This window comes from Babylonia areolata, chromosome 22 (assembly GCF_041734735.1).
Source record: "Babylonia areolata isolate BAREFJ2019XMU chromosome 22, ASM4173473v1, whole genome shotgun sequence".
NCBI lineage: Eukaryota > Metazoa > Mollusca > Gastropoda > Neogastropoda > Buccinidae > Babylonia > Babylonia areolata.
In genome coordinates, this window is record NC_134897.1 from 34,184,646 (window position 1) to 34,207,992 (window position 23,347).

The 23,347-nt window shown below is 39.9% G+C and overlaps 2 protein-coding genes across 3 annotated transcripts; both read left to right on the top strand.

Annotated features, from left to right (window-relative positions):
* Positions 1–5: 5 nt before the first annotated feature.
* LOC143296980 (uncharacterized) lies at positions 6–22,129 on the top strand. 2 transcript variants are annotated; one of them, XM_076609070.1, is made up of 7 exons: positions 6–15; positions 690–762; positions 1,565–1,750; positions 12,003–12,965; positions 13,409–13,769; positions 14,296–15,775; positions 16,745–22,129. In XM_076609070.1, exons 2-7 carry the CDS (start codon positions 723–725, stop codon positions 16,967–16,969), a joined length of 3,255 nt encoding a protein of 1,084 aa, XP_076465185.1. In that variant the 5' UTR covers positions 6–15; positions 690–722; the 3' UTR covers positions 16,970–22,129. The 2 variants fall into 2 exon arrangements, with proteins under 2 accessions (XP_076465185.1, XP_076465184.1); XM_076609069.1 differs by lacking the exon at positions 6–15 and adding an exon at positions 20–139.
* On the top strand, positions 1,918–9,023 carry LOC143297472 (uncharacterized). The gene is made up of 6 exons (XM_076609869.1): positions 1,918–1,921; positions 2,403–2,486; positions 3,834–3,932; positions 5,202–5,291; positions 6,006–6,110; positions 7,131–9,023. Exons 1-6 carry the CDS (start codon positions 1,918–1,920, stop codon positions 7,682–7,684), a joined length of 936 nt encoding a protein of 311 aa, XP_076465984.1. The 3' UTR covers positions 7,685–9,023.
* Positions 22,130–23,347: the final 1,218 nt, after the last annotated feature.

The window sequence follows — 23,347 nt, forward strand, 5'->3', positions numbered from 1 at the left end:
ATCCAGTGGAATGTTGTGAGTAAACTTTCGTTTATGTTATAATTTATGTGAATATTTTTTGTGTCATCTCCTGTTTTGGAGCTAGAAATTCATGGACTTGGGTTGGACTTGTATCGGAGATTGCTGATTGCAGTACATGGTAATATAAATGTGCTCCATTTTGCACGGGCAAAGTTAAGACTGGAGAACACCTCCAGAACCTGTCAGTTCATGACCTGCGTGCAAGCAGATCGTGAAAAAAGCGACTCAGACTTGAAGAATTATATTTGTCCATGCAAAAGCATTGCCGGTAAAATAGTTGCAATATTCTAGGATGCTGAAATAGGACTGAACCTTTCTGTCTTAATTATGGGAGCAAAATTAAATGTTATTCGGTCGTTAATTATTGCTTTCTTATTTGATTATTTTTGCCTCGCTAAGATTTCTCTTGCTGGATATGAAGAAATCGGGCTGTATCAGTGTATGACCTTGTCATGGATCTCACAACCAAAGCCTTGTCAGATTTGCCACTCTTTTCCCACTTAAACTTTGATGGCAACCAGTAATCTTGTTAATGCCAAAAGATTTGAGTGCAACTTCTGAAGGTCACAGAAATAAAATGAAATAAATGCACCAGCTTGGAGGAAAAAAAGTTAACTTTTAAGTCACACTATTCATCATACATAAAGATTGTGTTTGGTTGGTTTCAGCCAGATTGACTGAGCCTGCACTTACAAAACGGCATGGATAAGGACTGTAACGAGAGCAGCATCAGTGATCCAGGTACGAATTTATTTCAAGGAATAGTGGATAAATAAATTTATGACATGCCAGGGCTTTCACAAAAATGTTGATAAAGAGTAAAAAATTTGGAAAGGAAAAGTTCTTGCAGACTTTTACTCTAGTTAAGTAGTTGTTCTAATGCACTGTCACCTCTCTCATTGACTGTTTTCATTGAACACAAATAGTGGAGTGAAAGTGAAAAACTATTAAAAAAGAAAAGAAAAAAAGAAGACCATCATTATATAAATAATGTGTGTGTGTGTGTGTGCTTGCGCGCATGTATCTACAATACTGGGAAACACCCAGTACAATAGTGGAGTCCTCAGTGCACCTTTAGTTACACTTACAGCTTCCTTTGCATGTGTTGGTAGAAGTGTCCATTTCAGTGAGTTTGGTAACATATTTTTTCATAAAAATAACACATTGTTGGTCACCATCTCTTTTCTGTTTGTACTTTTTGATAAAGGTATGTATGTGAAGTCTTCAAATATGAGTTTTGCATTGTTTTTACACTACTTTTGATTTTTCACCCTCATGTCCCAGATTTGATTCCAGTATTTTACACACACACACACACACACACACACACACACACACATATGTATTATATATGTGTGTGTGTGTGATGTGTGTGTGTGCGTTCTACATTTATCATTCTTTTTATTTTATTCATTTATTATTTCATTTAGGTTCCATGAGATGGTGACAGTGGCAGCCTATGCCAGCTTAAAGTCTTCAGCACAGTTTTCATGAATTTGAAATTAACCAGTGATATTACTGTTAAACAAATGGAATGTTGCAGCCTATGATGACGAGACTGAAGATGAGGCACTGGAGAAACAGTCAGTGGACAAAAGCAAATGTCTTGAGAACATGAAGGAAAACAGTGATATGGAACAGGGAGAAATTGTGGTGAAGATAGAACCCGTGGACTATGAATATGAAGATGAAAATACTGATGTGGAGTATTACGAAAGATCCTATCAAAGTAAGTGTTGTTGTTGTTGTTTGTTTTTCATTTCTTTACTTCTGTCTTTCCTCCAAGGTGCATGCAACTGGCAAATATCCACTTCATCATTGTGTCCATCTGGGCCCGTATTCATGGGACAAGACAATTTGCCCATGGGCAACTTGCCCACGGCTGGGTAGGGACCCATGGGTAAGCCACAGGTCCGTGGGCAAAGTCAACGTGGTATTCACAACACAATTTGCAACCCAAGGGCAGCTACCCATCACCTATTTTTAAACTGCGAGGGATTCCCCCTTGTGGGCATGCGCGCTGAACTATGGGCATGCGCGCTGAACAAATTGCAATCTCTTCCTGTCGAAAGCGAAAATGTCGAACAAAGTATCACTGAACGAGTCGAGTGGAGAGAAGAATAGGAAAAGAAATTGGACCCACGAGGAAACTATGGTACTGCTGGAGAAAATCCTCGAAAATAAACGTGTGATTGTTTCATCGCTTTCTCCGGACATTACGGCAAAAAAGAAAGCCGAAGCATGGGAAACGATCGCGAGCTGTGTCAGCGAGGCGTCGATCAGTTTTCATGGTCGAACCACGAAAGAGGTGCGTGAAAAATTTCACGGGTTAAAAAAAATATATCGAAAGCGTCAACAGCAAAGGAACCAAACTGGAGCAGGAGCAGTACCCCCAGACACCTACGACCATCTCATCGAGATGATTATTGGGAAGGATTCCCATTTGATTGATGGACTCAAAAAAAGTAAGTGGCCAATGTTATGTTTATTTAATATTTGCGCGTGCTTAATTACAAGTTAAAGTTTTCAACTTAGTTTAAGTTTTGTGCGTGGCATGAGTGTCACTGGGTGTGTGTGTGTTGAGTACAGTTTTAATCAATGTATGCTCTTGAAATTTGATATCGATTTAGTTGCCAGCAGTCGACTTACATTCAGAGTGGAATCGCAGAATGAGAATGAGAATCTGAATTTGTTTCATTACAAGTATTTGTGCAAGAGTCTAGATGCTAGCAATGGTTTGCGAAGAAACCGAAGGGCTTTCCCCCAAAATTTGGATTAGAGTTAGAGATGGGGAGCTACCTACACTGTCCTTATCCTGTTATGTTTTCTTTCAGTTATTTAATTCATGTTTAGTCAATTGTGCAAATTATGTATAATCTGAAATGTGTGTGTTTGTGTGTTTGAGAATGTGTGTGTGTGTGTGCGCATCAGTCCAAGTGTGTTGGTGTGATTAATTTTTTTTCTTGTGTGTGTATGTAGATGAACTTTATATGAGGAGGTTCACGATGGCTTTCGTTTTCCAACATTGTTAATGTGTGTGTGCTTCTCTCTCGGTATATACTTTTATATATAGTTTATAAGGCGCCTGTTGTCCTTTGAGCCCTAATGAAGCACGGAAACAAAGACAAAAATTTAGCATGACAAAACCACACATTTTACCTTAACCACAAACACTTTTTATGTGGCCCTGCATGTTTAACATATTTCTTACATTTTATACTAGTTATTCATTTAATGACTGAGTGCCAATGCTCAAGGCTTTATTACATTGAGTTCATGTAATAGTTACTAAGCGTTGTATTAATTTCATATTACTAGTATCATTAGTTTTAAATTATTATTTGCAGTGAGGCAGCCACTTTCACTTTATTACAATTCTCCCTTTATAAAAAGGAGATACAGTTACGATGGGAATGAGGCGGCACATTGTGTGTTCATCTCAGTATGTGTGTAAACAAAAAGATGTCACATTGCACTGAAAAATCTACAGAACTGATTGCTGTATAACAAGGAGAGGCAAGGTAAAGTCATTTTCCACAAGCAAGGAAGCATATGGTGCATTCTATTGACTAATGTAATAATTATGTAACAATAATTGCTCCGAAAATTTGGCTGGTTTATTTTTAGTGTGTAATTGTAAGTCTGATTAACAAGTTTTTACACTAACACTAGTGTTAAATTTAGCTATATACGTTACTATGTGTTCATTGACAAGAGCCAAGAAGTTCTTGGTATTGAGGATGGGATGCGTGTGTGTGTTTCACTTTCATTAACAGTTTCAACAATGGTTATGCATGTTGATAATATTTCAGATGATGTTGGTGAGGTCATTTTTTTCCACAACGCTGAGTCAACATCTCTGTTGGCAGTGGCACCCTCTACAACTGCATGCCAGAATAAAGAAGCCACAGGTGATTACAACTCCATCATTTATGAGATGATATGCAGTTTATATCTGAGTACAGTGGAGGTATCATTATGACATAATCCTGAAACTGTTATTTGTGATGAGTTTCAACAAAGTGGCATCACTGTAATGAGATAAATCCATGTTTCAACATATATATACATACACTCTGCCACAAATGCTAAAAAAAAAATCATGACTGTGCATAATATATGCTTGACTTATGCAGTGACCCAATGTGCGTTTATTATCCTTTGGCATGCATTTCTTCACATTAACACAAACAAGTAAACTTGAAACACAAGAGTTAAAAAATTCAGCAATTTATTCAGTCCTCATAAACATAAGTGCAGAAATATGTGGTGGTATACAATGTTGTTTTATTGAAAAACAAATACACATATAATTCTTTAAACAGAATATTGGTTTTCATCACTATTCCTACCAGTAAACATACACACACAGTAGCACAATCAAACTAGGGTGATTTGAAATCAGTTACCTTATTTTGTAACATGAAGTGGGGGCATCATAACATTCAAGCAGTATTCACTGACAAGAGCAAAGAAGTTCTTGGTATTGAGGATGGGATGTGTGTGTTTCACTTTCATTAACACTTTCAACAATGATTAAGAAAGATGTTTTCCCCAATATGTCATTGTAAAAAAAATAAAATCATTATTAGTGTCATTTGTATCATTGATATTACTTGTTTGATTGTGTAAATTATATAGATCACTCAATTTTTTGTTTGTTTTGTTTTAAATGGTCCTATTGTTTTACAATGTAAGTAGATCATTCAATACTACAGGCCAAAAACATAATAATATACCATTTTAGACCTCCTTGTAATATTTTCTCTCTGCATGATAATCATGCAACGGCTGGCTCCCCTCAGCCCCCCCCCCCCCACCCCCCCCTCTCTATCTCTCTTCTCTCTCCTTTAAATTCAGAATGTGATTTGTGCACAGTTCTACTTCTACACTTTGTCATGGGGCTAATTATTATCAGCTTGTTTAATTCATATATTTATATGATGAACCACTTTGACAGTAGTACAAAGTAGGTAGTTCTAGAAGAAAGCTGTATGGCTAGCTTAAAGTGCCTGGTGCATATAACCATCACATGAACTGCAAGTACAACATATATTACTTACAACTGACATTTTGTGTAAAAAAATGTACATGAGTACTCAACAAATTTTCTCAGTATCATCTATACATTGGTCATATTTCTAAAGTTACTTTATAATCAAGGAATTTTTCTTTTTCAGGGGATGTCGGCGAGACTTTTGTTAAGGGAGCAACACATCAGTTGGCAGTGGCAACTTCTACAGCAGCCTGCCAGAATGACAAATCCGCAGGTGATTGAAACTTCTGCTGAACATTTCATTTTCATTGCAATTTCTTCTGATGTTGGCCCAACATTTTAATTTTATGAGTCTTGTAAAAACCACCTTAATTTTTTTCTTTAATCACTTGTTGGTTATCATCATCATTTTTATGGATGGGCAGGGCTCGTACCACTATCACCCACCTACCCTACAATCCTTAACTCTGTACACAACAAAACCGCATATGTGCAAATTAAAAAAAAAAGGGCAAAGATACAAGTGTATGCACACAATCAGGCTCAAATTTGAAGTATCAAGTATTATTAACAATACAACTATGAAATAATTGTGACATTGCAATAACCAAAGACACAAACAAATAAAACAAAAAACTTGTGCCAGATGCTTAATACTTTTCTTTCATTACCGCCAACATTCAAAGGAACAGACTATGAGAAAAATGTTAATTTATCTTCAGCTTTACTGAGCCCTTTCTAAATCTCAAATGTCCTGGTTCAGTCAAGGATACAGATTTCTCATTTCACCACTTTTGGGGCATGGAGGATACAATTATAGAAAACAAAATTGAAACACACATCATCATTATGAACAGCAAAAATAGAAACTAAATAAACATTAACAAAGCAGTGTGCAAACACTACAATACTTCATACAACTTTGTTGAATTTTATAAATTTACTGCGATATTCTCACAAATGTACAACTGACGACTTTCTTTTCCAGGAAAAAGTGATGCAGTGCATCGGCTTCCAGCAACTGACGCTTATGCATGTACTGGGGTCACTGGCAGCCTTGAAGAACCTTCATTCTGCACACTCCCCTCCTCAGGTACATTTCTTGAAGTAACATGTTGTATAACATTAGCAATAATTATTTGATGCCAATAGCCGGATAAAAAAAACAACCCTGCAGGCGACTGTCGTTTTTTTTAGCCTGGTTGACTTAAGGATATATTGGTAAAGGAAGCGTAGAGTATAACGAAGTCAAATAGTGTCATTCAAGCTTTGGACTTCCATAGCATGTACATATCCTATTTCTCATCATTTTATATCAGCAGTAGCTAAATCTGTGCCGCTTTACATGCTCTGTTGAGATTGTAAGCTCAGGTTTGATATTTCCTCAGGCAAAAAAAAAAAAAAAAAAAATTGATAGAAAAATTGGTGTGGCTATGGTAACCCAACCTACCCTAATTTTTAAGGCTAACCCAAACCTTTCATATGAAAACACACACACACACACACACACACACACACACACACACACACACACACACACACACACACACAAAATGAAATAAGATGAAATCGGAACCGGAAAGGTTGTGACAGGCGTTAGTACAGTGAAACATGCAACACACTGGGTGGCGTTGAAAATCAGCACTGGGCGATTCTGCTAGAGCCCACATCCTCCGGGTCCCCCTTTTTTCTGACCAACCTGCCCCCCCCCCTCCCTCTATCATGTCTCACTTTGTCCTGAAAAAAGAAAGTTGTTTCCAACAAACCTACCCTATGGTTCTTTTGTTATTTTTCTCCATGTTACCATGACCACTGATTTTGTTAGTTTTTTTTTTGTTTTTTTTTCGTTAACCGTAACCCTAACCTAACATTTCTTCAGTGGGTTGCCTCCCAAGGGCTTGAAATCGAATCTGCCTGTGGACTGTGACATGTGGTATTGTGCGATGCATTCCATGGATGTGCGAGTTGAAAGGTCATGATGAGCGTTGAGGGAGTCAACACTAAACAAGCAAAAATAAAGGTAAAGTCGGTCCATATTGTATTTTTTCTGCTTTTTTTTAAAATTTGAAAGATGCAGGTGTTACGTGTATGGTCCTTTTCATTTGTCTCACAGGTGCTGTTCCTGCTGATGGTACCTCGTACATCGTAGTTGACACGGTGAACGTTGAGATGCCTCCAGTTGTTGCAGAGAGTGTGCAGTGCCCAGACAGGCCTGTGACGCCTCTGCCATCATCTCCGCTGCACTGCTCATCTGCCACCAAGAAACGCCGGGCTGAAAGCAAGCGAATGGAAGTGAACAAAAGGAGAAAACTAAATGATTCAGCAGAAAGATCTGCTATCACAGAATATTATCAAATGCAGATTGAAAAAGAGAAGGGGGCAGAAGAAAGGGAAATACGAAAAGAAGAAAGAGAAGCAGAGAGACAAAGACAAAGAGAAGAAAGAGAAGCAGAGAGGGAAAGACAAAGGGAAGAGAGGGAAGCGGAGAGGGAAAGACAAAGAGAAGAAAGGGAAGTGGAGAGGGAAAGACAAAGGGAAGAAAGGGAAGTGGAGAGGGAAAGACAAAGGGAAGAAAGAGCAAATGACAGACATCATCAGCTGATGGAAATGGGTGCTAGAATTCTTGCTGCTTGCACTGAAATACTAAAACAGAATGTTCTGAAGTGAGGGAAATAAGAAAAGAAAATAGCCAGGAAATGTAAGGATCATAAATAGGCAATTAAATTGGTTTTCAGAAATTAGCTGTGACAATATATCACAAAATGCCAGTTGTGCTTTGAAACTTCAACATCTTTTTGTGCAAAAGTTTTTTTGAACATGTTTGAATTATTGCTAGCTAGTTCTGTTCTAAAGGGAACTAAACATGAAAACAGTATTTATTTCTTTTCATAATAATTTTCATACTCAAATCTAATTTTGCTACTCAACTTAGTTGAGATCAAACCGATTCTTTAGCTTTGGAATAGTTTTCATTGTTTGTGTGAGTGGGGGAGACATGTGAATGTGTATACATACTATTGGAGAAACAGGAAAACAATCCTAGAAACTCAAATTTTCACGCGTCTCTGATTTTTCAACTGTGACAACTGACTGACGCCTTGTTCACACAGATTGCAATTGCTTCCCACGCTTGGTTTTTTGTTTGTTGTTTTTGATTTTTGTTTTGTTTAAAATTTTTTGGCTTTTGTTTGTTTTTTGTTTCTTTACTTAGTGTCTGGAGAAAGTGATCCAAGAATCATGTGTTTGTTTTGTGGATTTTCTCTAGGAGTTCCTTGTATTTCATGAATGACAATGTATGCCTTTCCTGGCATTTGTGATTTTCAAACCTAGTCAACTTCATGTCCGATTACATGTGCAATTGTGGGTTATGTGGTATTTGTGTGAGTATGAGGGGTATGTGCGTGTACAGTATGAGAGACAGAAAGATAAACCTAGACAGTGATATCTTGTGAAAGAAATTGAAGTGAAATTATATTCCTTTTCTAGTCATTTTTTAATTTTCAAAACTAGTGTATTTTATTCCTATAATTGTGCATGTGGTATTTGTGTGAGAGTAGGGTGTATGTGTCTGTAGTGTGTGTTTGAAAAAGAGAGCTAGTTTGTTATGACCTGAAAAAAATTGAACCTGATCAGCTGTTGTGCTTGTGGTTTTGAATTTTCACAGGTCAATTTATTTTATTACCTTTGTGGGGAATTTCTCCTAAACAGTATTATCAATGGGAAATAAATTTGAAACATTCAATGTATGATTGCTTCAAGATGGTGGATTGATTATCATGTGCATGGTGTCAGTTCTCTACCTTTCCTAATTCTTTTCTTCTCTAAAATACATGCAATTTTCAAACTTTTCTTCATTTTCCGAACTTCACCTACTTTTCTTTCGTGATCCCAGTTATCTTCATTTAAGATAAAATAAATATCAACGTGAGCTTTGTCCGTTTTCATGTCAGTGAGCAAATACAACACATAACTAGACGTCCATTTTGTTGCTAAAACTGGAGTAAGAACTGGATACAAAGAAAAAAAACTAACCTCAGTGACGAAAGCCACCATTGATGATTCTGTCCCTCTCCGCCTTTCCTGCAGCAAGACGTACACGTTCATTGGCCTGGAGATTTCGTTGTGGCTCTGGCACTGGCGGATCATCATTATCATTATCTTCATCATCATCATCGCTGTCAGGGTCTGGCAGGTTCAGGGACCTTGCTCGATTGTGTAACATGAGGCACACAATGATGATGTCACAGGCTTTCTCAGGGGCCACACGCAGCTTTCCCAGGCAATGCCATCGCTTCTTGGCGATGCCAATTGTGCGTTCGACGGTGGATCTTGTGGAACTGTGTCTGTTGTTGTAGTCTTGTTGCTGTTGGTTTCTGGGGTTGAGCACTGGAGTAAGCAGCCAATTGCGTAGCATATAACCACTGTCACCCAGGATGTATCCTCTGACTGGTCTAGCTGCTCCTTCAAAGGCAACAAAAAGGCCCGATTCCCGGAGCACTCTGGCATCGTGCACACTTGCAGATATGGCAGTGAACATGAGGTCTGCATTGGAAACCACCTGTGGACATATGGAACCCAGATTCTATAAACGGAAATACCAAGCCATATAAATGTACTCTCATGTATTCACTTTGCAACAAAAGAGAAAAAACCAATGACATTGTAATGCTTGAATCAACACTAATCACACATAACATGTAAATATTACTGTCACAACTTAACAGCTGCTGGTAGAGCAGTAGCTGCACGATGTAATACTTCCAAGTTTTTTACTCATGAATTATTTTTAAAAAATGATAAGGTTCAACATCACCATCTATTATTAAGTAGCCATTTAATTTATACTGACAGAAATTAAATCATCTTCAATTCACATCGTATCAATTTTGTCCAAATTTCCCACCCCATTCATATCCTTTTTTTTTTCTTTAAGCAATTTTTTTATTCACCCTCTCAAATACATCACTTGTAAAATATGTATTCATTCATGAGCACAATAACACATGTACATAATGCAGAAAGTGAATAAATCTTTGCCAGGAGGGTGTTTTTTTTTTAATGAAAAAACCCCCAAATACTATTCTTGCAAAAAGAATAATTCTATGAAGAAAAGAAAAACAACAGGAAATAAATTGAGACAAAAATAGACCAAAAATAGGGGAATGTGTACATATAGTATGACATATTATTGATTAACCGCTTATGTATCTGCATAAATTACACACACACACACACACACACACGCCTCGGTCACACACACAGGTTTCACTCACACTCGCAGGCAGTGTACCATGCAGCATACACAACATACTCATGTCACACACACACACGCACACACACATACACACACATGCAATGTACCATGCAAGATACACAGCACAACACACACACGCACACACATGAGAGATAGATAGATAGACAGACAGATATAGATATATATACACACAACTACACACATGCAATGCACCATGCACCACGTACGACACACACACACACACACACACACACACACACACTAAAATACACACACACACACACACACACACACACTCACACACACACCACAGGCTGACGGGACAGGTAATAAAAACTTTGTTTTTTAAATGAATCACTTACCATCACATTGATGGAATGAGTATTCCTCCTGTTCACATACTCGTGTTCATTGATCACAGGAGCTTGGATCTCCACGTGTGTCCCATCCACACACCCCACAACATGGGGAAATCCTGCGATTTCGCGGAATTTCCTTTTCTGTGTCTCTGCCTCCTCTTGATTTGGGAAGTGAACCCAGTGTGCAACATGTCTGAGAAGAGCATTTGTCACTGCAGAAATGGTGCGAGAGGCTGTCGGTTGGCTGACATTAAACAGTTCAGCACACACGTCTTGAAAGCTGCCACTGGCGTAAAAACGTAGTGTCAAACACACTTGTAGAGAAGGAGGCAGACATCCCAGTCGATTCGGATGATGAAGGTCGTTTTCGACATCGTCCACAATTTGTAAAATGTCTGCTCGCCGAAAACGATATTTTGAATAAATTTCCACGTCATCAAAATTATCCAGAGGGTTAATTCTATCTCTGAACACTCTGTTCCTCCGCAAAGCACGCCTATTTCTCCTCTCCAGCAACAACAACAAACCCGGGTCCGCCATTTTTAACCACGACAGGGCAAAGTTGCCCACGGGGGGGAGGAGCGGTAAATCTGCCCACGGTTAGGGAGGAGTGGCGGGCGGTAATTTTCATCATGAATCCCAGGGTAGCGCTACCCATGGGCAGTTTACCTCCCGTGGGCAACTTTGCCCTCGGCTGGGCGATTTGCCCATGGGTAGACCGGGCCATGAATACGGCCCCTGAAAGTGTTTCTGTAGTGACCGTTATTGTTGTGATTGTTATTGTTTTTGATTAATGTTCTTGACAACTGAAATCATTGTACACAGTGGTATAATTCTGTTGTTTTACAACTATTATTCTTGTCAAGCCACTTCATAATTTAGTCCATCTCAGTGTTTCTTTAGTGAACATTATTATGTTTGTTGTTGTTTTTAGTTGATTTTGATATTTTTCTTAAGAGTGGTATGATTTTGTTGTTTTGCTACTATTATTCTTGTAAATTGCTAAATTTTATACCTGCTTCATCATTTAGTCCATCTCAAAGTGTATCTGTTGTGATAATTGTTATTGTTTAATGTTTTTGACAGCTACTATCTCAGTATCTGTGTACAGAGTAGTATGATTTATTGTTGTATGACTATTATTCTTGGGGGGGGGGGTTGGTGTTTTTTTGTTTGTTTGTTTTTTCAAGAAGGGAAGTTGTTCCAGAACCAAAAATGATAGTTTTAGAATAAATTTATGTTCAAAAGCATTGCAGTGTCTGGGGGGAAAATCATGTCTAGTAGACTTGTACAGAAAATTTGCTTATTTCTGTTGTGAGGCTGAGATAGGTACAGTTATTGAATAAACATGTGTTTTATTGTGATCTGACAGGCAGTCCCCCCAAAGCACGCCGACTGACACCCACAAAGAAAGGGAAGCAGCCACGGATCCGCCGTAACAGGAAGTCTGGAGAGAATTTGTGCCCTGTGTGCAACCAAACCTTTCCTCTCTTTCGTGATCTGCGTCAGCACCTGACGGTAGGCACATGCCAGTCATTGGATGTGGAGAGCTTCACCTGTGGGTTCTGCTCAACATTGTTTGAGGATGTGGCCATGTACAAAGATCACCACCTGGGGCACTTAGAGAGGTCTATTTTCTCTTGCATGGCCTGCGGAACCAACTTCACCAGCAAACGTTCCTTGGACAGACACATGCTGGTTGACGCCAACATTCTGAATCAGCTGCGGGTCAGTGAGCAGGCAGTGACCTTGCCCAAGTTGTTGTGCACAACGGTCGTCAACATTCTGGCTGAAAGTGCTAACATCAATATCGGTGACAGTATCAAGGGGCAGACATCCTACTCGCTCGTTCACACAGACAACAAGGAAGAGAGGGAGAAAGTCATAGAACCAAAGCAGATTAAGGTAGAAGTTGAGGAGCCAGGAATGATGAAGGAATGTGATACAGAAAGAGATGAGGAAGAAGACAGAGAAGGTGGCCAGGATGAATCAAGCCTGCCTTCAGAGATGGAGCAAGATGGTGAAGAAGCAGATGGCAGTGATGGAGGTCAGGAGAGCAGCCAGCTTCCCAGACCTTTCCTGTCTTCATCTCTAACTGATGCCCCAATGACCCCCTCTCCCCTCCTTGTCGATGACTCCACCACATCACACTCCCAGAACTCGGCAGAGGACACAGTAGATACAACATTCGGTGTCGCTTCAACATCAAGTTCCAGACGCAAGTCGAAAAAACCAGTGCAGGTGCAGAGAAGTGTGCCTGCAGTGAAGGAAGGAGGCCCTCTGACCATCAAACTGAACCTCAAGGCTGAAAAGGAGCAGGACTCACTGCTGGCAGGTGAGTGTGTGCTGAGAGATGGTCATGTTTTGCTTTTTAGGTCTTCAAAGTGAAGAATAGAAGTCAGAATGACTCACTGAGCCTGTTTCAGCAGTTCTGATGACTGCAGAACACATTTTCAGTTTCGTATGTCTAACAGTCTGCTGCGAGGATGCCATGGGATCTTTCACAAATAGCATTCACACCTTCTGGAAGGTCTGTGCTTAAAATTTCTTCTGTCAATTATCATTTTCAGTTTTCAGTTATTGCGGCAGCTGCTAATGAAGGTTTAAATGATTCTACCTGTTCTGAGATATTGTGGCAGTTATTGATGATGGTTACATGATTGTACCTGTTTCCATTTCCTGTGGCAGCTGTTCACAAATTTATATGATTTTTCCTGTTCTCAGGTATTGTTCCAGTTGTTGATGATGATTGTATCACATGATTGTACCTGTTTTCAGACCAATCAGCAGCCTTGCTGACCTCGCTGACCTGCCCGATGTGTGGAGACCTGCTGTCAGACAGTCAGAAACTGACGCTGCACATTGCTGAACATGAGAAGCTCTTCCCCTACTTCTGCACCCTGTGCGATGCCAACTTCATGGATGTTTGCCTGCTGGAGGCCCATGTAACTGCCTGTCACCATGACATCTTCCCATCATCATGTCACAGTCAGGCTCTCCAGTGCCGCTTGTGTGGCATGTATTTCAAGCAGCCAGAGGCCCTAACGGAGCATATCCAGTCGTGCAGACAAGCCCCGTCATGTGTGGTGTGCGGGGACACCTTTAAGAGCGGCCCTCAGCTGCAGCAGCATTATTACAGGTGTGCTTGTCAGGGATTCTTTTTAATTGCTATACTACAGTGGTGGGGGAATTTTTGCTGTGGTCACCTGAAAGAAGTTTATTTGTCAGTCCTGTCCAATCCCCCTGCCCCCCACCCCCCACTCCCCCACCCCTCTCTCTCTTTCACATCCTTTTTTCTCCTTTAAGTGTTTTAGAGGGCATCATAATATAGAAGAGTAGACTGTGGTTCATTTCTTTCTCATTGGTAAGAGGACAAGTCCAATCAGATAACTTGATGGCTATAGTCTTTTATAGCTGTCATTGATTCAAATCTGTACCTCTCTGTGTTCCATGCCTTATATGCTTGAAAGCTTTCTGTTTATCTCTGAAAGACTGTCATGCATGCTTAAGTGAAATAGTTTCCTTGATTTGAATCTTTTTTATGAGAAGAAGTGCGGTCCAGATGGTGCTGGTATTGTTATTATAGATAGCAGAACAAGCAGTGATAAATTGAGATTTTGAATTTTAGATATTTGAGATCACACGAAAATGATGGTATGTTTCAGTCACAGTCTAGAAGAAAGAGCGTCGGCAGAGTTCCTTTCATGCAGTGATTGTGGGGAAGTATTTGTCAGCACTGTCCAGCTCCGCCAGCACCAAAAGTCACACGGCACTGTGCAGCCTTTCGCATGTGAGGAGTGCGGGGATACCTTCAGCCGGAAGAAGCTGATGGAGCGACATCGCCAAGTGCACTTCCGCCAACAGGACTGCAAGTGTGAGATATGTGGCGTACAGCTTCTCACTCGCAGTGGATACCTGGCTCACTTGCGTGGCCACAAGAACAATGAAAGCGTGGAGGCAGAGGTGGCAGAGAAGCTGTTGGTGATGCTGAAAGAAGCCACAAAGCGCAAGCAGTCCAAGAAAGGGCAGAAGGAAAGAGAGAAGCCTGAGGGGGAAGAGGAGAAACAAGAAGAGCAGCAGCAAGCTATACAGTTTCTGAAGCTGGTGGATGATAAGCTGACCACCCAAGAATTGACCCCAGTCAAGAAACCCAAGAGAGATGTGGACTTCTTCAAAAACAGAACCCACTCCTGTCCGTTCTGTGATCAGAACTTCACCTGCCCTGACAAGTTCCAGGAACATGTTGGCAAAGTGCACAAGAACCAGGCTCACTTTGATGAGTGTGACATTTGTCATGGCAAGTTCTATGGCAAGGAATACTTGCAGAGGCATCGTAAAACACACGGCAAAGCCATCTTGGAGACCTATCCCTGCGACCAGTGTTCAAAAGTCTTCCGACGCAAGTTTTCTTTGGAGACTCATCGTAAGGTGCACACATTCAAGAAGTTTTTGCCATGTGACATCTGCGGGGAGCAGTTTCGCTTCATCAACGAGGTGGAGAAACACAAATACAAAGTGCACAAATATGATCGCATTCAGAATCTTTTTGAGTGCAACCTGTGCCGAGTGAAGTTTTCCACCTTGTCCCATCTAAATGTGCACTGCCGCCATACCCACAGGAATGGTGAGGGGAAACCCTTCAAGTGTTCCAAGTGTCTGACCGCCTTTGCCACCTGCACCGAACTGAAACAGCACATCTTCGGCAGCCATCAGTCCGGGCCCTGCACTGGCCAGCCCATCAAACAAGAGCTGGTAGACTCATACGAAGGCAGCCAGAAGGAAGGCGAGGAGGACCAGAATCATCCCCTGTACTCACAGGTCCAGACCATGGTCAAGGACTTTGTCAGTATACTGCCCCACAACCCCTCAGACCAAAGCCAGGACAGTGAACAGGTGGTGAAGACAGAGGGGCAGGAGAAGAGTCAGGAGGACTTAGGGGTGGAGACCTACAACCGTTTGACCCGCCAGAAGATGTCTCACCCAACCATGACCAAACGCTTTGTGTGCGAGACCTGCCACAAGTGCTTCGCCACCAAGTCTGATCTCCGCACCCACATCCGCACCCACACAGGAGAGACGCCCTACAAGTGTGATTACTGTGAGCGGGCCTTTAAACAGCGTGGGCATCGCAAGCTTCACATACAGGTAAGGCTTTATCAGTACTCTGTGTATGTATTCTTTTGTCTTATGTTGAATAACTTACAACTTATAAACATAATGAGTTGTACAAAGAAACGAAAACTGGAGGTTTAGGAGTGAGTATCCTTTTAACTCCTATAATGACCTGGCTCACTGAGGGCATCAATTTTTCCCCCTGTAGTTGACCTGGCTGACAGTATCACTTTTGACACGTGTGGAATGTAGTTAACCAGGTTCACATGATATCACTTTTGACATCTGTAGCTGAGCTGGCTGACACAGAATATCACTTTTGGCATTTGTTGTTGACCAGGCTGACAGAATCACTTTACACCTGTTGTTGACCTGGCTGATGGAATCACTTTTGACATGTACTTGACCTGGCTGACAGAATCTCTTTTGACATACATGTATACATGCAGTTGACCTGACAGAGTATCACTTCAGATACCTGGTTGACCCAGCTGACAATCACTTTTTTAGAACATATATTTGCAAAGGTGAAAACACACACAGTGATTCACTCTCTCATGCTGATTTCACATGAAACTTGACTACCATTTTCAGTAGGTTGAGCAGTTATAAGTATAATATTTCTTATATTTCCATCAAAGCACAGCTGATTTTTTGTTTTCAGCAATCTTGTGTCAGTTACATGAAATTAGCAGAAACACTGCAGACACATTACTTGCAAGTGCGTGAGTGTGTATGTGTGGGTTTGTTATACACATTGATGTGCAACAATATACTGTCTTATGTGTGCGTGTGTTTATATATGTGTGCACACATGTGTATGTGTTGTTTTAGTCTATCAACAAAACTTTATTTGTGGATTATTCATTTGACTAGTTTTACTTTTAATCTCTTTATGGTGTGCCTGATCATATTATGTACATATTTATAATGAACCTGTGATGGCACAAGTGAATTTCCATGTGGATTTATAAAGGATTTTTGATTTGATTTGTTTTTCAGGTGGCCCACACCAAGGAGATGCCCTATAAGTGTGAAATCTGCCACCAGGGGTACCCCACCCGCTACCGCTTCCTCATCCATCTCAAGCGGCACAGCGGCATCAAGGAGCACAAGTGCCCTTACTGCAACCGTGCCTACTACACCATGGGCAAACTCAACGAACATAAGCGCAAAAACCACAGCGAGGAAATGGCCGCTGAAGCCGCAGAGAAAGATGGAGAGTGATCCTATGCTGAATGAAGTCACTGGTTAGCAAGTTGATACAGAAGTTAAGGAATTCATGGGGTTATGATATGAACAGACAGAATGTCAGTTGCAGTGATGAAATGACATGAGTTCTGTGCAGTTGAGAAGCCATTTGTTGTCAGATTAACTAATGTTGTGATGACATGTTTATCAGTGCAAAGATTTACTTAATCTGACTTTAATTTTTATACTCATATGTGTAAGAGTAATCCTTTCATACTGATAACATGTGCATGTGCATAATATTAATGCTGTTTCACCATCAGCAGATGGACAGAAGAACAGTAGAGTCTTTGGGGGAACCTTCCAGGGATGCTGAAACTATCCTGCTCAATTGCAGAACTTTTATGCATCCACTGATTTCTCCTGAAAAAAAAAAGTGTATGGGGATGGAGTAAGGGTGTTAGTACCCAATACTACCATATAAGGTAGCACTGTACTTGTCATGAATAATTATCTTTACTTGAAGTTGAATAAATGTTGCTGAACGCAGTAGTCAATTAAAAAACTAAAACAAAGGTTTTTTTTAGTCACATGCTGCTGCTAACACATCTGAATTGTGACATCCTCAAGCAACCCCCAAAGATAAAGTCAGGACCAATGTTGATTGACAGCCACTTTCAAGCCACTTTTGTCATTGCTTGGGTATTGATGAACTGATGACTGTCTACAGAGGGAGGTTGTTCGTCAAGCAGTACAGCTCAGCTGAGCCAAAGAAGCTGGGAGTCAAAGTGTGGCAAAATGAGCAGAATAGAAATAGGCTTCTGTCTGACCTTTGTCATCTACACTGGTTGTCAGTATTGCCAGGAGGCAAAATCAGGCTTGGTTGAAGAGGTTGTTGACAAACTGGCCACCAGAACAGGCCCATCTGCTTTGACCGTTTCTTCTCATCGGTGCCCGTTTTGCAACATGCAGGGAGGGACTGCTTGACAAGGTGTGGGGGGCCAGACTTTGCATCAGAAGTGGCCTGCTGCTCTTTTTTGTCCAGGTGTAGTGTTTTCCTTCCATCTTTTCATTCCTGTACTGATTGAACTGACTTTTTTCTCAAGGAAATAAATGTTTTATGTGTAAGTCCTAAGTAAAAGTATTAATGATTATCATGCAATTATGTTTATTTTTGGGAGGGGAATTGTTTGGGTGTAGAGGTTGTTGTTTCAGTCATGTTCATTAATGTGTGCTTGCATTTTCATCTGTAAATCTGTTGTTGTTTGACATAATAACATAAATATATATTTATATTCATGTTATCCAGATCCTTTTTCCAGCTTGTTTGATGTCAGTTTCCATTTTCTGTAGGCACAATCTGTTCAAGTATTTTGAAATATTATATATATATATATATGTGTGTGTGTGTGTGTGATGCAGCATGGGTAAACCTGGCTAAAGTTGCATTCAGCCAATTTGCTGTACATAAAAACAAGTAGTTAGGGTCAAAATAATCAAGATCGAGATTGTTATAGATATCGCATCTTCGAAGTCTTATCTTTGCTGTCGGTAAGTATCTTTGCACAGAACACTGTGGAACTGTAGTATTTTCAATGTTTTCAGGTGCATCCCTGTCAAAACCATGTAGAAAAATACTGCACTCTTTCGCCGTATGTCAGTTGCATGCTGAAAGCAACGAAGACGGGGAAAATCCAGTCTGCAAAGTAATGTATGGAAATGAGCAGTGAACAGGCATTAATCGTCTTCCCCAGACCTTCTGAATCAAGATAGCGTATGAATGTAGTTGGTTTTCAATGTTTTTTCTGGCTACCGTCTGTAAGTTGCAACTTTAGCCGGGTCCCATCAATTCTTCAAATTTTGCTTAGTTTCTGACTAAAATTAGAAGAAAAAATTTTTATTGAAAGTTCAGGCTTTCTGTGGAACATTTTGATTGGTGTTGTTTCATTCTGTGGTGCGATTCACAAAAATTGATGGAAGGACCTGTGTGTTCATAAAATTGACACAACATGAAGTGAACAAATATGGCGTCTTTGAAAACATCTGCAAAGCGGCTCGCTGCAATTCTCAATGAATCACAACTGTTAGGTTGTCAAGTGAAAGCATGACCTGTTGCACACATGAACTGCGAGTCTGTCTGAACATCTTTAGGCAATAGACATCTGAAACTTTCCTTGTTAGGCTACAATAGCTATGAAATTAGGCCACCCTTCATGCACCAGCCGCGTTACTGTAACTGCAGATGTAAATGTATTTCCTTTGAGCATCACTTTTGATTTTCAAACAATCAGTGTGTTGATGTGTTATGTATATGATCCGTTTCAGACACTTTGCTGAATAGATTTAGCACTAAACAAGTAATTTGGTCACATAAAACCAGATGTCCTTGACTGGCATACCCGTAACTTTGAATGTTTTGAAGACAAATATAAAATTTGTAGCCAGATACAACTGAGTCAGTGAATTAAAATATGTGTTGCACGCATGTACTGTGATGCTATCTGAACATTTTGAGGCACATAGATCTACCAGCACTTTCTTCAAATGGCTAAATTTAGTCTTGAAATTAGGTCACTACATGCACTGATGACATTACGGTGACTACTGTTCTAAACAGTGTTTGTTTATTGCACTACTTGTGACCATTCACACAAATGCTGTGGTGCACTAGATCTGTATTAGCTACATTCATAAACACTCTGATTACCTGGAATCTGATCTGTGTTGTTTAAAGTCTGTCAGCCGCACGTCAGGAGATTAAATAAATCTGTAATAAGGTCACAGCAAGATGTGATGGCCTTGACCAGCAAATCCATAATTAGGCCCGGAAGGTATTTCTAATGCCAGAACAACAACACACATTTTATTAGGTCGTGGTAACTGTGTACAATCATGCTATTGTAATTACCAAAACATATATTTTATAAAGTGAGAAGTACAGCAAGACCATTCTCCTCATTTCAAATCATATTTGCTATGATACTAAAAAGCACAAAACATGACTGTTTAACTCACAGTCCTCAGAAGTTTAAAAACATGTAAATCTGCTTTTAGCCATCAGCCAAGGTCCTCTTCTTCCGGACAACTGATTTTGACTGTAAATGACTGATCCAACAAAATACCTGATGAGATATATGACTGGCTGGCACAATCTCAATACAAAAGTTACCAAAGTGACCAGTCCATTCCAATCACAGCACCAGACCGATTGCCGCCTGCTTGCATCTGCCATTAGGACACCAGGCCATATCACAGAAATTGTAAATGAGATCTGTAGCAGAGACTTATGACTCTGAATAAGTGTTGAGGTGGAGTTGTTGGGCGTTGATTTATTCATCAATCTCACGAGACATCAAAGGGCAATGGAACAGAAGGGACAATGAGAGTTAGGGGGTAGAGGTAGGGGACGTTTTCTTGATATGAAAATCCCACTTGCATGTTATCCGATGTGTGGTAACAAGACACACAAAGTACATAATGTGAACTTTGTAAAATCAAATAAACAGTTTTGAGAGTTTCAGCTTGACTGAAAAACTAAAACATCAAGCTGGTATCACAAAGTTAATGAAAAACCCGTCTCGACTAGTTGGGTTGTCTCTTTCCAACTGGGCAATGTTTAGTCTTTGGGACAGTACCTGCCATATGTACACAAGGATGTGCACTTTAAGTTAGTCTTGCAGTATTTGCACCTTTCTCTGCACACCACTGTGCAGGAGCAGTGAATCAGTTCACATCAAGTTTCTTGAGCTTTTGCAGAATGGTCCACAAAAGTCTTCCCCTCTCCTTTTTGCAATCCCTACCGTTCTACCTCCAGATGTAAGCACTCTCTCGGATAAACTGCTCTTTGTGTGCCGTTCAAGAGTTGCTGATGTGGTTGGAGTATTTTCCAAAGTTTTCTTTTCTTTAGCAAGGAGAATGATAAATACTAATATATGATCAATATTCACATTATGAATGTTTATTGCAATGAACAGATGATTTTGGTTTTATATGATGTGCATGTGATGAATATTCACATTAGTCACCTTCAGATATATCTGTGTGAGAAAAGTGGGTTGTACTTTGGTATGCATTTACCCAGCTTCAGTGTTTGTATAGATCTGTATTGAATTGTATGTTACCTATATCATCCATGGGAATCAGATGACAAGATACGAGTATGGCATTTTGAGTTTGAAGAAGAAAGAAATGTTGATAGGTGACGCTTTTGTCAGAGGACAAGCATTTACACATTGAAGATTCATTTCATTTCAAAGTCCTTTTGATGGTGCGAAGAATTGAGAGGACAAGCCATCTCAGTGCTTGTGTGTGTGGTGAACATAAGTCTTGTTGGAAATGCATATGTATGCCTGATACCCATCAGAATTGAAAGATTGAAAGAAACCAGGTGAATCAAGAAGCAGAGAAGGGAAAATAGAGAAAAAAACACACTCGGATTTGAGGGGGGTGGGTGGGGTAGTAAATAATTGTAATTAAAATTGAAAAATATGAAATGTTTATTGATAATTTAGATTGCAAAAAAAAAGAAGAAAAAAGAATATTAAATATCTTTGTAATTCAGATTGATAAGAAATATTTATTATTCAGTTTGAAAAAATAAATATTTATTTGCAATTCAGAATGGTAAAGTGTTTTTGTTCTTTTATGTAATGTTACAATGCTGTTCAGTATTGGCAGTTGATATGGCTTTTTTGTGGGGTTTTTTATTTTTATATAAAGGTACTATGCTTTTGAATATTGACAGTTGATATGGTTTGTCTTTGATTTTATTTTGGATAAATTATCAGACACCTCGGTATCCCCCTCATTTTCCCACTGCAGGAATTAGGTCACAGTTGTTTGCAGGCCCCAACTCAGATTTTAACTCGGGACTTGAGAACAAGCCAAGCTTTCACCAAATAGATAAATGGCAGGTGTTATATTGGTATATATTTAGTGGAAGGTTTTCATGTGTGTGTGTGTGTGTGTGTGTATGCGTGTGTGTTAAGGGAGCAGTATGGGCCTTTCACCATTTCCAGATATATTGTAAAGATAATTATACTCCTATTACTATTAGTATTAATTTGTAATGATTTAGAATTTTATGTTGATGTATTGATTTCAAATTCATGTTGTTATTACTCTGATATTCTGTTATTTGTAGGGAAAGAATAAAAAGAATCTACATTTTTTTTAAAAAGATAAAAAAATGTGTACTAAGCTTATTATTGTGTTGATTGTATTGGTGAGTGCAAAGATGAAAATAATTTGGAGAACACACATTCTTTATCTTTCTCATTGATCTGTTTCTCTCTTCTTACTACACTTGTGTGTCTGTGGATGTTATATACTACCACCACCCAAAAGGAACCAAATCAAGGCACAGTGAATATGAAATTACTTCCCTAATAGCTGTAAAAGACCCTTAAAATGAAAATGACATGCACACACACACACACATGACAATGTGCACAATATGAGATCAGTATTTGGTCAGCCCTGTTCTTTAAGTAGTAAACATGCTCATTTATGTGTTTGCTGCTGTGATAATAAATAATTGGGGAAAATGCAACATTTGAAACATAATGAAAAAAAAAGATCAAGGATTTGCTTACACACACATACATAGAATCATGAAACTTATTTTCTTAAATTTCTCACAAAAAGTCACCGACCACTTGCAAAACCATGCACAACTTCAGAATAGCTCAACAGAATATGAACATATCTGGCATAGATTTCATCACAACCATTTATTATTCATAAGCTGATTTTTATTTTAAACTAATTTGTGAATGTAATGGATCATCACTGTATTTGCAGTTTACAGGATGTTGAAAAACAATATGATAAATGAAATTTAAAAAAACAACACAAAAAGTAACTGGTATTGCCACCATAATTTGCTAAGCATCCATGCAGCAGTGTCATGGACTGAGCCAATGTCCACAGCTCAGCCTTGGGAATGGCCTTTCATTCTGTGTGTAGCTTGGCACAGGGTCGGGTTGCCGACGACTAAACCGGCACTTCCACCGCTCCCTTCTGGGACTGGTGAGGCAGGTGGCTAGACACCCTTATGGAGATCCATAAAAGGGCGTCAGCTCAGGAGAGCCACCGACGGCCATCTAGCTCCACTGTGCTGTGTGCATGCCACACGCAGTTGGCCCCCGGGGTGTGTCTACCCATGTATGCGAAGTCTGGATCCGGCAGAATCTGCGGAAGAAACCTGTCGGTTCAACGGAGAGGAAGGCGGTTACAGCAACGCACTGTGGAGTGCAGAGAGCAAGATGAGACACCGAAAGGATATCTTGGTCATCCACTGCATCCGTGCTCATCCTCCAGTCGTCTCGACTTAGTCTTGCCACTGGAAATTGGTGGACCCGGACGAGAGAGTGAGGTCGACGTTGCGCAACTCCTCTTCACTTTAAACAAACT